This window comes from Camelina sativa, chromosome 3 (assembly GCF_000633955.1).
Source record: "Camelina sativa cultivar DH55 chromosome 3, Cs, whole genome shotgun sequence".
NCBI classification, from domain to species: Eukaryota; Viridiplantae; Streptophyta; class Magnoliopsida; order Brassicales; family Brassicaceae; genus Camelina; species Camelina sativa.
The window spans coordinates 22784545-22798106 of record NC_025687.1 but is presented as its reverse complement, the minus strand read 5'-3'; the positions used below and the strand labels follow the sequence as shown (position 1 = coordinate 22798106).

The following is a 13562-nucleotide window of genomic DNA, read 5'->3' as shown; positions in this document are numbered from 1 at the left end:
CTTTCCTGTTCCGGAATAAAGACTTCCAGTATTAGAAATTTAATCATTGGACGTAGAAATCATATTTTAATTTATTTATATTTCAAGTATACTAAAGCTTAAAGCTGCTGATAAATCAATTATTAATATGAAACGTTCTTCTTAAATTCAAAGAGGGCAAACACGAAGTGCATTGACTCATTCCCTACTACACAACATGGTAGTAAATTAATTATGTAGTATAATACTATAAATAATATGTTTAGACAACTGTTAAAATATTAATCTTTTTTTGTCGAGAGTTCAAGTTTCAACTATACCTCTTTTCAATTCTGTAATTTGTTTAATGTGGTTGCCAATTAACCATTTGAGCCACATATACTTGTAAAAGAACGACCATGAACAAATCTACTATCAAAATTACACTTAAGCCAAAAAAAACCCATCTCATGTCAAAAAAAAATCCATTGATTGCCTTTTGTCTCTTTTGCCATTTCTGTCTACACATTTCTAAATAACTTGAGCGAAGGTATACGAGTAAACAATATATGGTTTATTGTTTCCTTCTTTTGAGTTTTGACAACATTTCATGTCAAAGACAAGAAAAACCCATAAACGAGTTACAATACATATATGGTTTATCCAACCAAAAATGTTCTTGTTATAAGTTGAGTTAAGACCACCCGATAAGCATAGCCATAGGAAATGTCTAATCTCTTGAGCACTTTGCAGTCTTCAAGAAATTAGAGATATTTTTTTTTTAATTTAATGTTAAATTATATTCAAAAGAAAAATATGTTGTTATAATTAACCACACTTGGAAAGCCTCATCATAACCAATACCAATAGCTAAGAGCTAATCTAGAATTTGATTATCTTTTTATCTGCATTATTTTAAAATGGAATGTTGTACATTATTTATAAAGCTATAGAAAATATTTCAAATCTCAACGGTAATCATAGTTTGAACTTTAGTAATTACTCAAGTATATATACAAAACAAGACATGCTTATCATTCAAGGAAATTATTTTAATATCAATCATTAATTATAATTTTTACTTTATCAACTCAAATATTAAAATAAAGGCGCGAAATCTCCTCGAATTAATTAAAACTATAACTTTTTAAAATTTGTATCTAGCCACTATTAAATATATCAAGTATCAACAATAAAAGAGTTCTAAAATTAGTTAGATTTATTCATTCAAATATAGAAAAAAATACTGGAGAAATTATCTTATGATAATAAAAAACTATAGCTTTAAAAAAATTATCTAACAAAATATTACTTGTTCATGTGATTATATCAAATCTCAATGGTACTCAAAAGTTTTAAATTTGTATCTAGCCACTATTAAATATTTCAAGTATCAACAATAAAATAGTTCTAAAATTAGTTAGATTTTTTCATTCAAATCTAGAAAAAAAATACTGGAGAAATTATCTTATGATAATCAAAAACTATAGCTTTAAATTTTTAATCTAATAAAATATTACTTGTTCATGTGATTAAATCAAATCTCAATAGTTTTGAAAAGTTTTAAATTAGTTGGATTTATACATTCAAACATAGAAAAAACGCGGGAAGTCTCTTCTTATATCAATCGAAACTATAATTTTATAAAAAGAATTTTAGTGATGTACCAATTGTAATTCGAGTCGAGTTGAATATATCAAATGTCAACAGTAACCAGAAATCTAAAATTAGTTAGATTTGTTAGTTCAAAAATACAAAATTACCGGCGAAATCTCGTAATAGAAAGAAAATTTTAAAATTTTTTTGTATTTTTTTCTCAACAAATTAAACCTTTACAAGTCACACAATAAATTCATTTATGACAAAATCCTCAAGAAAAAAAAAAAAAAAAAAAAAGAGTGTTCAATGTTCATCATAGTCTTATCAACCCTACTCATATAAATAAGAAACTGCAATCCCCTCTACTCTCATATATAAATGTTTTAATCTTTAGTTGAAAGAGTCATTAAACGTTTAATCATTATATAGTCAAAGCTGCGTCTTTAACAGGTTTGACTAGTTTATCCCTAATCTCTCTTCGTTTTTAATTAAGCTTATTAAACAAAAAAGATTAGCTTCGCACTTAACAACAGTTACGTCCATCGTCTTCTTCGTCGGGTTCATCGAAAAGCTTCGTTTTGAAAATTTCTCAAGGTTTTCTCGAAACGGAGATTGAAGATATTAAGAGAATTTGTTCTTTCGAATTGGAGATGGTGTTTGGAGTTTTGCCGTAGCTTGTTGTGTTGTAAGGATTAGGTTTTTTGAAATCTCTCCGCTTGGGAGAAGAAATTTTTAAAAATGGTGTTCAAGAGTAAACTCCTCTTCTCCTCGAAGAAATCGGGATCTTCTAGTCCCAATAACGCAAACAGTCCTCGATCCTCCGTTGGCTCTAATTCTCCGGTTGGAGGATCCGATAAGAAGAAACCGAAATCGAATTCCAAAGACGAGACCTGGAGCCCTTATCCGAAGAAGGATGGCTCATCAAAGGGTAAAGAAGTTAACTCTTCTAGTCCTGGAAAATCGAAACTGTCATCTTCAGGTTCTGAGGCGAAGAAGAAGCCACTTGCTGAAACGCCTATCATGGCTTCGTCTCTTGGTTTGAATCGAATCAAGACGAGGTCTGGCCCGCTGCCGCAAGAAAATTTCTTCAGTTTTGGGAATGATGATGAACTTCCGGTCTTACCGTGTTACAAGTTGTCCAAGTTTGATACTAGTTCGGGTAGTGGCAAGAAGGAAGCTGGGAGTAGCAAAGCTGATCACAAATCTCTTGATATTGGAACGCTAAGAAGCAGCAGCCCCGCTTCGGGAAATGGTATGGCTAATACTTCTTGCATTTTATCGTGGCACCGGTTGATGTTTCAGTTCTCAAGTTTGTTTTTGATGTTACTAAGCAGGTCAATTGAAGGTATTACCTAGCATATCTAGCCCTGAAGGAAGCTCAGGAGTTTGCACCCCAGAGGTATTCCTTTCTCTTTTACCCGTTAACGAAAAAAGTATGTGTTATGTATATATATATAAATAGACAGTTCTAAGTGACCTTGGTGACTTTGATGTCTATCTTTTCTAGAATTCATATGAATTGGAAAAAAAAAGTGTGTCAGAGTCTCCTCATTATCAAGCCTTACTTCGTATGACCAGTGCTCCAAGAAAGAGGCTTCCTGGTGACATCAAGAGCTTTTCTCATGAGCTGAACTCTAAAGGTGTACGGCCTTTTCCATTTTGGAAGCCTCGATGGTCAAATAACGTGGAGGTAGTCTTGACGCTCCTGTTTTTTTGTATTAATTTCATTTAAAATCTGTGCAGTGCTTTCTCTAATGATTTGTCTTATGCAGGAAATCTTGAATCTAATTCGAACAAAATTTGATAAAGCAAAGGAAGAAGTAAATTCGGACCTTTTTGCATTTGGTGGGGATCTGTTGGATATTTATGATAAAAACAAAGAAAGTCATCCTGAGTTGCTAGTAACAATTGAAGACTTGTTGGTTTTGGCAAAGGTTTGTGCTAAGACTACTTCGGGAGAGTTCTGGCTTCAGTGTGAGGGCATAGTACAAGACTTAGATGATAAACGTCAAGAGCTTCCCCCGGGCGTGCTCAAGCAACTTCACACTCGGATACTTTTTATCCTTACCAGATGTACCAGATTACTTCAGTTTCATAAGGAAAGTTGGGGGCAGGAGGAAGATACCGTACAACTATGTCAGTCTAGAGTCTTGCATCCTGTTGATAAAAGAGTCCCCACTGAAGAAGTTAGGGACGGGATGGGTTCAAGCACTGCCAATAACTTAAAGGTACCATCCACCCAGAAAGCTTATAGTCAGGAGCAGCGTGGTTTGAATTGGAACGAGGGCTTTGTTGTTAGTCCAGCTCCTCTCTCCTCTCCATACAATGAAATGTCAAAGGATTCTGAATCGCCTGCAAACATCGATAAAATGTCATCTTGGAAAAGACTTCCATCTCCAGCATCGAAGGGTGTAAAAGAAGCTGCAGTATCTAAAAAGCAGAATGATAGCAAATCTGAACCTCCACAGGTCGTTAAAAACCGAGTAGCTATGAGTGATGATATGGCTGTTTTTAAGTTTCCAGAAAATCTTCAAGAACATATGTCCAAGCATCCGCACAATATTTGTTGGGGTTATTGGGGAGATCAGTCATGTATTTCTGAGGAAAACTCAATTATTTGCCGTATATGCGAGGAGGAAGTTCCCACCACCCATGTGGAAGATCACTCTAGAATCTGTGCATTGGCTGATGTATCTGACCAAAAGGGTGCGAGTGTTGATGAGCGGCTGGCGGCAGTTGCTGTAACCCTTGAAAAGATAACCGAGAACTTAACACAAAAGGATAGCCTAGCAGTAGTAGAAAGCCCAGATTGTATGAAAATATCTAACGCAAGCTTTAGCGAAGAATTTGATGTTCTCTCCCCAAAGCTAAGTGATTGGTCGCGAAGAGGGTCGGAGGAGATGCTTGACTGTCTTCCAGACGCTAATAATTTAGTTTCCATGGATGATATGAGATGTTTACCTTCAATGTCATGCAGAACTCGTTTTGGTCCCAAGTCTGATCAAGGCATGACTACTTCATCTGCCGGTAGCATGACTCCTAAATCCCCTATTCCAACCCCTAGACGCGATCCAATTGAATTGATATTAGGAGGCAAGGGTATATTACATGACCAGGATGATATTTTACAGGTTTGTGATGGTTCTGCTCTATCTTCATATCTTCCTAGTCTTTTGTTATTGAATATGCGCACTGACGAATAAAGCCCTGGATAACTGATGATGCAGATGAGTGAACTTGCTGATATTGCAAGATGTGCATCAAATGCTATTCCAGTTGATGATCAATCTATTCAACTCTTACTTTCTTGTCTTGAAGACTTGAGGGTTGTCATTGAGCACAGAAAGTTTGATGCACTTATAATAGAAACTTTTGGTACACGCATAGAAAAGTTGATACGGTGAGTTCCTCCTAGTACCACTTTTGTCTTGAATATATATTTTTTGGTTCTCACCCAGTGCTGTCTTTGCTTGAAAATTGAAATGCAAGTGTTCTGGTCTCCAGAACTATTCTTTTGTCAGTTGAGGCAAGAATAGCTCAGGCTATGAATCTATTGAATGAATACTTTTTCTTTGCTTTGTTCAAAAAAAAAAAGTACTTTTTCTTTATTGTTTAGGGAAAAGTATCTTCAGCTGTGCGAGCTTCTGGGTGATGAAAATTTTGATCTATCAAGCACCATAATTGATGAAGATGCTCCTTTGGAAGATGATGTTGTTCGCAGCTTGAGGACCAGCCCAGTACATCCGCGGGACCGCATAACCGTAGATGATTTTGATTTTGTAAAAGAAATTAGTAGGGGAGCTTTTGGGCATGTTATCTTGGCTCGTAAGAAAACTACAGGAGACCTATTTGCGATTAAGGTGTTCCAAAATTTCAGTTCGTTTTGCTTCTATTACTTTTATGAAAGATTTTGTCTGTGCAGTAACCCTGACTTGGTTACCAAAATCAGTCAAACTGTTTTTCTATATAATGTTTTTTGGGGCTGCCATACTCCGTAGGTTCTAAGGAAGGCAGATATGATCCGCAAGAATGCTGTAGAAAGTATACATGCTGAACGAGATATTTTGATCAATGCCCGCAATCCTTTTGTGGTAAGCTGTTCTAGCTTTAAGCATATTTTGTCCTCTGCTGAGATTTCTCATGCTAACGTAACCTTCTTTTTACCAGGTTCGATTTTTCTATTCTTTTACTTGTAGCGAAAACCTGTATCTTGTGATGGAATATCTTAATGGAGGGGATTTTTATTCAATGTTGAGAAAATTTGGTTGCTTGGATGAAACTAATGCCCGTGTATACATTGCAGAAGTTGTAAGTGTTGAAGGCTCTCACAGATCATGCCGTAATAACAAGTAATTTATCTAGATGTTGTGATTTAGTGTTCGATTATTCGTGTCAGGTCCTTGCTTTGGAATATTTACACTCCGAGGGTGTTGTGCATCGTGATTTGAAGCCTGACAATTTGTTGATTGCCCATGATGGTCATGTTAAGGTAATACAATAACCATTTGGGAACTTGTATTGAATATATCAGGCCTTCAGAATGTTTTGTTGATTTCATGAAATGTGATGATCTGGCGATTATATAGTCCTATCTGAATCTCGTAAAACCCACACGGATAATTGGCCTCTGCATTTATAATCTGTATATATTATCAGAACCATGCTTCCCTGTAGACCTTATGGCACCGTTTTGTTTCGTCTGAGCAGTTGACAGATTTTGGGCTTTCTAAAGTTGGCCTCATCAACAGCACAGATGATCTTTCTGGTCCACTTTCCAGTGCAACGTCGCTGCTTGTGGAGCAGAAACCAAAATGGCCAACGTTGGAGCATAAGCGGTCTGCTGTGGGCACTCCTGATTACTTAGCGCCAGAAATTCTTTTGGGGACAGGACATGGTGCATACACATTTCTTTCTCATCTTGTTGTTTGCTACTCTCTATCATTCCAACTTTTGAGTAGAAATTGGTGCTTGGTTGAGATTGTTTATCTAAATAACAATGTGTGATATATCAAGTTGATTTCAGTTCTACTTATCTGGTGGTGGTTTAAGTAGAAAGCTCGAATACGTAGCTTATTCCCAACTTTGGGTTCATACTAAATTATGTTCTGCTACCTGTCTGACTATAGTTTCAGATATATAATTTTTGTTATGACATACCAAAATTGTAAAGACTGATATATTTCCATAAATGTTCAGGTGCAACCGCAGATTGGTGGTCTGTTGGTATCATTTTGTATGAATTCATTGTGGGGATTCCACCCTTCAATGCTGACTATCCTCAGGTCAGTGACTAGATATTGCATCGTTCTTGTAAGTATTTTGTTAGAGGAAATAGAGGTTTCTCAAGGTTCTAGAAACTGTTGTTATAATTTTGGCTGGTCATCAAATGTCATGTGTTTGGTATTGGCCTCTTAACTATCAAACATTTCCAGTTAGCATCATTATATGTTGCTAGCTCATATTTAATATCTACTCTCACTTTCCAACTCCCTCATATTTGATCTGCATCTTCTTTGGTGGGTTTTAGCAAATATTTGACAATATTCTCAACCGTAATATACAATGGCCTCCTATTCCTGAAGATATGAGCCATGAAGCCCGTGATTTGATAGATCGGTATGTGAATCTCCTCTGTTCAGATATATGCGTAGTGAGAATAGTCTTTACTAAATTTATCAGCAGCTCCGTTGTAAACATTAAGAAGTAACCCTTTACTTCTCATGTTTTGTTCGAGTTATGATTGAGTAAATGCCCATTTTAGTGTTTGGTTCAAGATCAGCTTATAACCCAATCGAGAAGAAGACAAGTATAATTTTCTGTAACACCGTGTCATGTGCTTTATCTAGGTTATTAACGGAAGATCCTCACCAGAGACTTGGAGCTAGAGGGGCAGCTGAGGTGACATTTATGTCTTTTTTCTTGGATGCCTGGTTCTAGTTTATTGTAAATTGTGTGTAGTGATGAAACAAATATCATGACCCAGGTCAAGCAGCACATCTTCTTTAAAGACATAAACTGGCATACTCTAGCACAGCAGAAGGTGAATTCATTTATCTTTTGCTGTTAAATTCGTAAGATTTGCAAAGCTCATACTCATGTTTTTATTCCTTTTCTTTATTTTAGACATCTTAATGCTTGTTTTTTCTAGGCTGCATTTGTGCCGGATTCAGAAAATGCTTTTGACACAAGTTACTTCCATAGTCGCTACTCGGAGAAATATCCGGATGAAGAATGTTTATCAACCAATGAGAATGAAGATTCTAGTGATGGTGACAGTTTGAGTGGCAGCAGTGGTCGGTTGAACAATCATCACGACGAGGGGGTAATATCTGCTGATCCACTCTCTTTCCCCCCTCAGAAGTATTAACGTTAAATTTTTAGATGTATAAAGTCCCTGAATTGGATCAATGATGATATGCAGGTTGATATACCCCGCGGACCTGCGGAGTCTGAAACTGGTGTCTCTGAAAATTACCCATTCAATAATTTCTCGTTCAAGGTATTGTCTCATGACTTTCTTCCTAAGATACCTTGTTACCCAATTGTACGATTGATCATAGTTTTATACAGTTGTAGAAAAGTCCCTAGCAACTTTCATTTTAGAATTGAGATCTTGCTGCAAACTTTATTAGTTATAAGTTGGGTCCTGATAAAAGTTGCAAAGATGGCTTTGTATGAGTATCACCTCAAGTAAAACATAGGCTGTTAGCTTTATAACAGACTTGCAGAATCCTTCGGCTATAGATCCGAGTTTGGGTTGAGGCTATAGACTGCTAGGTCATGAACGTGTGGGCTGTGCTTCTACCTAATTCAAGTCAATAACTGGCTTGTAGTTTGTACCATTATGGCAAGTGATTCGAGTAGCATTTGAAACTGGTGTTCTCAAGAGAGAAGAACCAGTTTTAGTATTCTGACTCGCTCTTTTTATGGTATGAAGAACCTCTCGCAGCTGGCATATATCAACTATGATCTGATGTCCAAAGGTCACAAAGATGAAACCCAACCAAGTTCGCATCGAAGATAGCAAACAAAATGAACATAACTTATTATTCTGTACATGTAAGTCAGTCTTCATTGATTTCTAGATTTGTGGTATCCATAACAATCTGATTTTTGTTTTGAGTTAACTCTTTCTCTTTCTGATGCAGAGACAGGAAGAAATACAGAAGCAAAAGGGAAAACATTATTTGGTCGCATAACGCAGCCGCATATGTGGTTATTGGTGTTTTGCGGTTTGATATTCGTTTGGATTTGTGGTTTTAACATATTTATGTACATGGCTGAGGCTATTGCGTTCCACCTTCACAGAAGGTTGTGAAATGTTGTCTTAAGTAAACCAAGTGAAAAGGGATGTCAATGTTCATTATTAAATATTCTCAATTTGTCTCTTTTAGCATATTTTCATTAGATTCTGAACAAGAGACACCATTTCCAAATCAAAGTTTAAAAACCTATCATAATTAATGGACACAGTCTAAACTTCTTAAACCCATACACAGTTAGCCATTGCGTTTGCGGTTTTCTAAAAGTGTAGGCAATTAGCAGCCGCATTAACCGCAAATGCATGCATAAGAGACCACGTCTATAAAAAAGATCCTTTCATAAACCCTATTTTCGGGTAGCACAATAAATTAGAATCATCTCTGTCTCTCAAATCTCAATGTCCTCTTATCTCTCTCTCTCTCTTTATGGTCCCTCTCCTCTAATATCATGTGTGTACCATTGGGACCTCTGTAAAAAGAGTCATACAATTATAGCAGCCTTAGTACTGTTACAGTTGCACCCATTCCTACCTATTTAAACCTTTTGCATTAAATGCTTTACTATAAAGCAGCCAATGTTTGCTAGCCAACCATTCTTCACTCATAGTAGTGGTGTTGTGAAAGAGAAAAAAAAATATATATATTCCAAAATTCGGTATACTTAATTGAAGAGTTGTCCACATTTCAGTAATAGCAAATTTGGCATTGATTCATTCATTCTATAGATCATGTGTTAAGTGTTTATTTTTGGGTATAATTAGCTGTCTCTCCATCGGAACTAAAAATTGGATGTGGGTCTCTGTGACAGCAAAAGATAATTTATATAGCATGTTCTTTATATATAACATGTTGACGAAACTATTAGTATCAATAAAATTACACATAACTTCCACCACACCACACCGTAATAAGCTGAACAAGTGCTAAACAGGCGAAACCTAAACAACTAGTTTTTAACTAATTTTTCATTTCGAATGATCTAATTTTGTTTTCGGATATAACACTATTCTCTGGTGGATAAAGCTAAAGTGTACAACAAACCTATCAAACGCATCAAATCTGCCGGAAAAGGGCGATCCACAAGTGGCCAACCAAATATATATTTTAAATCCAAACAGTTTTGTATTTTTGTTCGACAAACTGAATACAACATTTTCACAAAACACTGACCAACTGCGTTTGCCACTATATACACAACTTTACATTACGATGTGAAGTCACGAATATGATTATAGCATAAGAGACAAAATGATTAGCAACAATTTAGAAAAGTAGATTTAAGAAAAGAGAAGCAACAACAATAATTACAAAAATCACCACCAAATCCCTCACGCCCAAACACAACACAACTTCAATTGCCAGCAGAGTTAACCACTAAAAACCCTTCTCCCTTTTTGAAAAGTAGGGTCAAAATTTTTAAATTAAATTAAAAACCCTTCATTTCTGATTTTTCCCCCAACCATTTCATTAAAATTAAATAATTTAAATTTTCAACAATTAAACATTTTTGACTTAATCAGCTTCGTCCACTTGGTCTGAATAAGGTCGCAAATTCTCCATCTTCCTAACAACTTCCGACATCTCCGGCCTCTGGTCCGGATGCTGTGACGTACAATCAAGCCCTAGCTGCACCATCTCCGCCATCATCTCTTCTTCCTTCGTCGCCAAGCTAAGCAACTCCGAGTCGAAAACCTCTCTTCTCCACTCATCTCTCGCCACTGATTTGACCCATCTCGGCAAATCAACTCCTTCCTCGTTCATCACCGAGTTTGAAGGAGCTTTACCAGTGATCAGCTCAAGCAACACAACTCCGAAGCTGTACACGTCACCCTTCTGCGACACGCGTTTTGGATCTGTTACTTCTGGCGCACGGTAACCCGTAGCACGATTCGGATTTGTTGATGATGATCCAACGAGCTGGGCTAAGTCAAAGTCAGAGATTTTAGCATGGTGGGATTTTGTTAAGAGGATGTTTGAGGATTTGACGTTGCCGTGAGAGGTCGTGGTGCCTTGTGAGTGAAGGTAGTCTAAGCCACGAGCTGCACCAATAGCAATTCGTGATCGGACGTCCCAGTTTAGTGGACTCCTTCCCGCTCCTCTGTTTCCTGTAAACAGACCAAAGACATTTATAGAAACCAAAGTAAACAGAGCAAAGCATCCAATGCTAATTCAATTGAGACTAAGCAGTAAAGCTATTGTAAATGCAAACTAAATCTTCAAGAACCCTAGATGAAGCCTATTAAATGGTTTCGATGTAAACTCACCATGTAAGAGAGCTGATAAGCTTCCCATAGGCATGTAGTCATAGACAAGAAGCTTCTCATCTCTGCTGAAATAGTAAGCTCTCAATGGCACCAAGTTCTCATGATCCATGGCACCAACCAATTCAATCTTCTCCCTAAACTCTTTATCAGCCATCATCACATCCTTCAGCCTTTTAACCGCAACAACCGTCACCGCGTCAAGCACCGCCTTATACGCCGTCCCAAACGTTCCTTTCCCCAAAACCTCCGCTGAAGCTCTCAGCAGGTCTTCAAGATCGAAAACTTTAGTCGCATTACCAAAGAACACAAGCTTCTTCGTAGCTGGACCGTTAACTTCTCCAGCTTTTGAGTTTCCTGTCATCGCCGCCGCTGCAGCAGCCGACACCGAGTAGACGTTTCCGTTATCCGCCGCTTCTTTATCGCCGGGAACCTCAGTTTCTTGCTGTTTAATAGTTGAAATGTCAACAGCTCTTGATCTCTCATTACCCTTTTTCCGGCAAAGCGCCATTAGTATCAAAACAATCAAAGCGAAACCAACTACACATCCGATCACAATTCCGGCAATAGCTCCACCGGAAAGGTTGCTCTTTTTCTTCTTCTCCATACTTCCTTCAACACTTGGAGGTGTTCTGTTTCCACCAGAAGAAGGTTGGCTCGGTACAGTTTCTTCATCAGGGCAAAGTTTAAGAGGTTTGCCACAAAGCGAAGTCTGTAGAAACGAATCAGACTCAAACCTCTGGAGATTCTTAGGTATAGATCCGTTCAACGAGTTATTAGAGACGTTGAACTGAACCAACGGTAAATCTAAGTCAGGGATTGAGCCAGAGAGTTGGTTGTTCTCTAAAAACAGAGTCTTGAGCCTCGTGAGGTTCGTGAAACCAGAGGAGATCTCTCCGGTGAAGCTGTTGGAAGCGAGATTAAGCCTCACGAGGTTTGTAAGACTGAACAAAACTTGAGGTATCTCGCCGGAGAATCTGTTTCCTTGTAAGTAAAGGTGTCGGAGATTTGTTGAAGTACTGAGATCGTTAGGGAGTGAGCCAGAGAGAGCATTGAGACGAAGGCTGAGTGTACGGAGCTGAGTTAAGTTACCGAAAACACCTTCCGGGATGTTTCCGGAGAGAGCAACGCCGGGGAGATGGAGGGCAGTGACTCTGTTACTCTCGCATTTGACGCCGGCCCAGTTGCAAGGTGAGGTCTGTTTGATGTTCCAGCGATAAGTACGGCCTCCGACGGCGGAACGGAGAGAAAGAAGAGCTGTTCTGTCGGCGCTGAGATCTTGTGTTGATGGAAGAGGGAAAGAGAGGAGAAGGGTTAAGAGAAAAACAGAGAGAATCGCCATGGACGAGTTGGGAAAGACTCGCATTGTGTTGTTGTGACGAAGATTCACAAGAAGAAGAAGAGAGAGAAAGCTTAAAAATGAAAACTTTATTATGAAGAACAGAGAGAGAGAGAGAGAGAGAGAGAGAGCTGTAATAAGGAGTGAAAGCAGTCAACAGCCTAATCCTCTTTTCCCATGTTTGTTTTCTTGAATTTCCTCTTTTAATAGTATCATTATGTTTAATAAAATTGGTCAAAATTCTCTAATTAGCATTCGTCGAAATATTCTTTGATGATTTAGCAACCTACCTACTCGTTTAATTGAACATTTCACAGAGTTAATAATAGTACTAAACTATGGAGTATACGATTGGAGTTAGTTATAATTATTAGTATATACAGTATATAATTTTGAAAAGGGTTTTTCGGGGTTTTAGTACGTTTATACAAGTTAATTAGTATTTTGATACAATTACTATTTACAAAAGAAAAAAGATGGTGGTGTGAGATAGAGAAAAGTAGAGATAGAAATAATGGTAGGATATTACAGAATAACCCTTGGATTTGAAGGAAGTTAGAGGAGAGATGGTGGAAGCGGAGGAGAAGGAGAGAGAAACATTTCTATTTCTATATATATATTATTTTTTATTTTTTTTCTTTTTTATCGTATTACTTTTTTCCTAATTATTCTAATATTTATTAATATATTTTTTAATTCTATTCTTTTTTCATATACAAAAAATCTTTGTTTTTTTCTTTATAATTTGATATGTATTTTGTTTCAATGATGTCAAATATGTATTTCATATATATTTTTTATTAACTATTTTTCAATTAACTATTTTATCTTCTGTACATTAATATTTGTGTACGGTTTAATAATTCATCATGTTAGATAGATTCAAACCGTACTCAAATATTGCTAGATGGTGTGAATCTATCCAGCATGTTGGATAGATGCAAACCGTCCAGCAAATATTTGTGTACGGTTTAAGTCATCAAACATATTGGATAGATTCACATAGTCCATAAATATTTGAGTATGGTTTAAACTATCCAATATATTAGATAGATTTACGCTGTCCAACAATATTTGAGTACGGTTTAAACCAACTAGCATGTTGGATAGATTTACACTGTCCAGCAATATTTGAGTACGGTT

General features: G+C 36.9%; 2 protein-coding genes across 3 annotated transcripts; one reads left to right on the top strand and one right to left on the bottom strand.

Annotated features, from left to right (window-relative positions):
* Positions 1955–8946, top strand: LOC104777767 (probable serine/threonine protein kinase IRE3). Of its 2 annotated transcripts, XM_010502078.2 has the most exons (18): positions 1956–2809; positions 2892–2956; positions 3065–3247; positions 3330–4688; positions 4785–4957; positions 5174–5417; positions 5556–5648; positions 5725–5865; positions 5954–6046; positions 6265–6451; positions 6754–6839; positions 7085–7173; positions 7404–7455; positions 7541–7597; positions 7706–7879; positions 7979–8056; positions 8495–8616; positions 8706–8946. In XM_010502078.2, the coding sequence occupies exons 1-17, from the start codon at positions 2296–2298 to the stop codon at positions 8579–8581; spliced, it is 3675 nt and encodes a 1224-aa protein (XP_010500380.1). In that variant the 5' UTR covers positions 1956–2295; the 3' UTR covers positions 8582–8616; positions 8706–8946. The 2 variants fall into 2 exon arrangements, with proteins under 2 accessions (XP_010500381.1, XP_010500380.1); XM_010502079.2 differs by lacking the exons at positions 8495–8616; positions 8706–8946 and adding an exon at positions 8391–8488 and having other exon boundaries at positions 1955–2809.
* Positions 10072–12592, bottom strand: LOC104777766 (probable inactive receptor kinase At1g48480). Its single transcript, XM_010502077.2, has 2 exons — positions 11084–12592; positions 10072–10924 (listed from the first exon to the last, which is right to left on the bottom strand). Exons 1-2 carry the CDS (start codon positions 12444–12446, stop codon positions 10332–10334), a joined length of 1956 nt encoding a protein of 651 aa, XP_010500379.1. The 5' UTR covers positions 12447–12592; the 3' UTR covers positions 10072–10331.

What these genes read in the sequence shown, in the direction of transcription:
- LOC104777767 (XM_010502078.2), top strand. Translation starts at nt 2,296, where the DNA reads ATGGTGTTCAAGAGTAAACTCCTCTTCTCCTCGAAGAAATCGGGATCT. An exon ending in ACCAGGATGATATTTTACAG is followed by an intron (nt 4,689 to 4,784) that starts GTTTGTGATGGT and finishes CTGATGATGCAG; the next exon opens with ATGAGTGAACTTGCTGATAT. An exon ending in ATACTCTAGCACAGCAGAAG is followed by an intron (nt 7,598 to 7,705) that starts GTGAATTCATTT and finishes TGTTTTTTCTAG; the next exon opens with GCTGCATTTGTGCCGGATTC.
- LOC104777766 (XM_010502077.2), bottom strand. Translation starts at nt 12,446, where the DNA reads ATGCGAGTCTTTCCCAACTCGTCCATGGCGATTCTCTCTGTTTTTCTC. An exon ending in CTTATCAGCTCTCTTACATG is followed by an intron (nt 10,925 to 11,083) that starts GTGAGTTTACAT and finishes GTCTGTTTACAG; the next exon opens with GAAACAGAGGAGCGGGAAGG.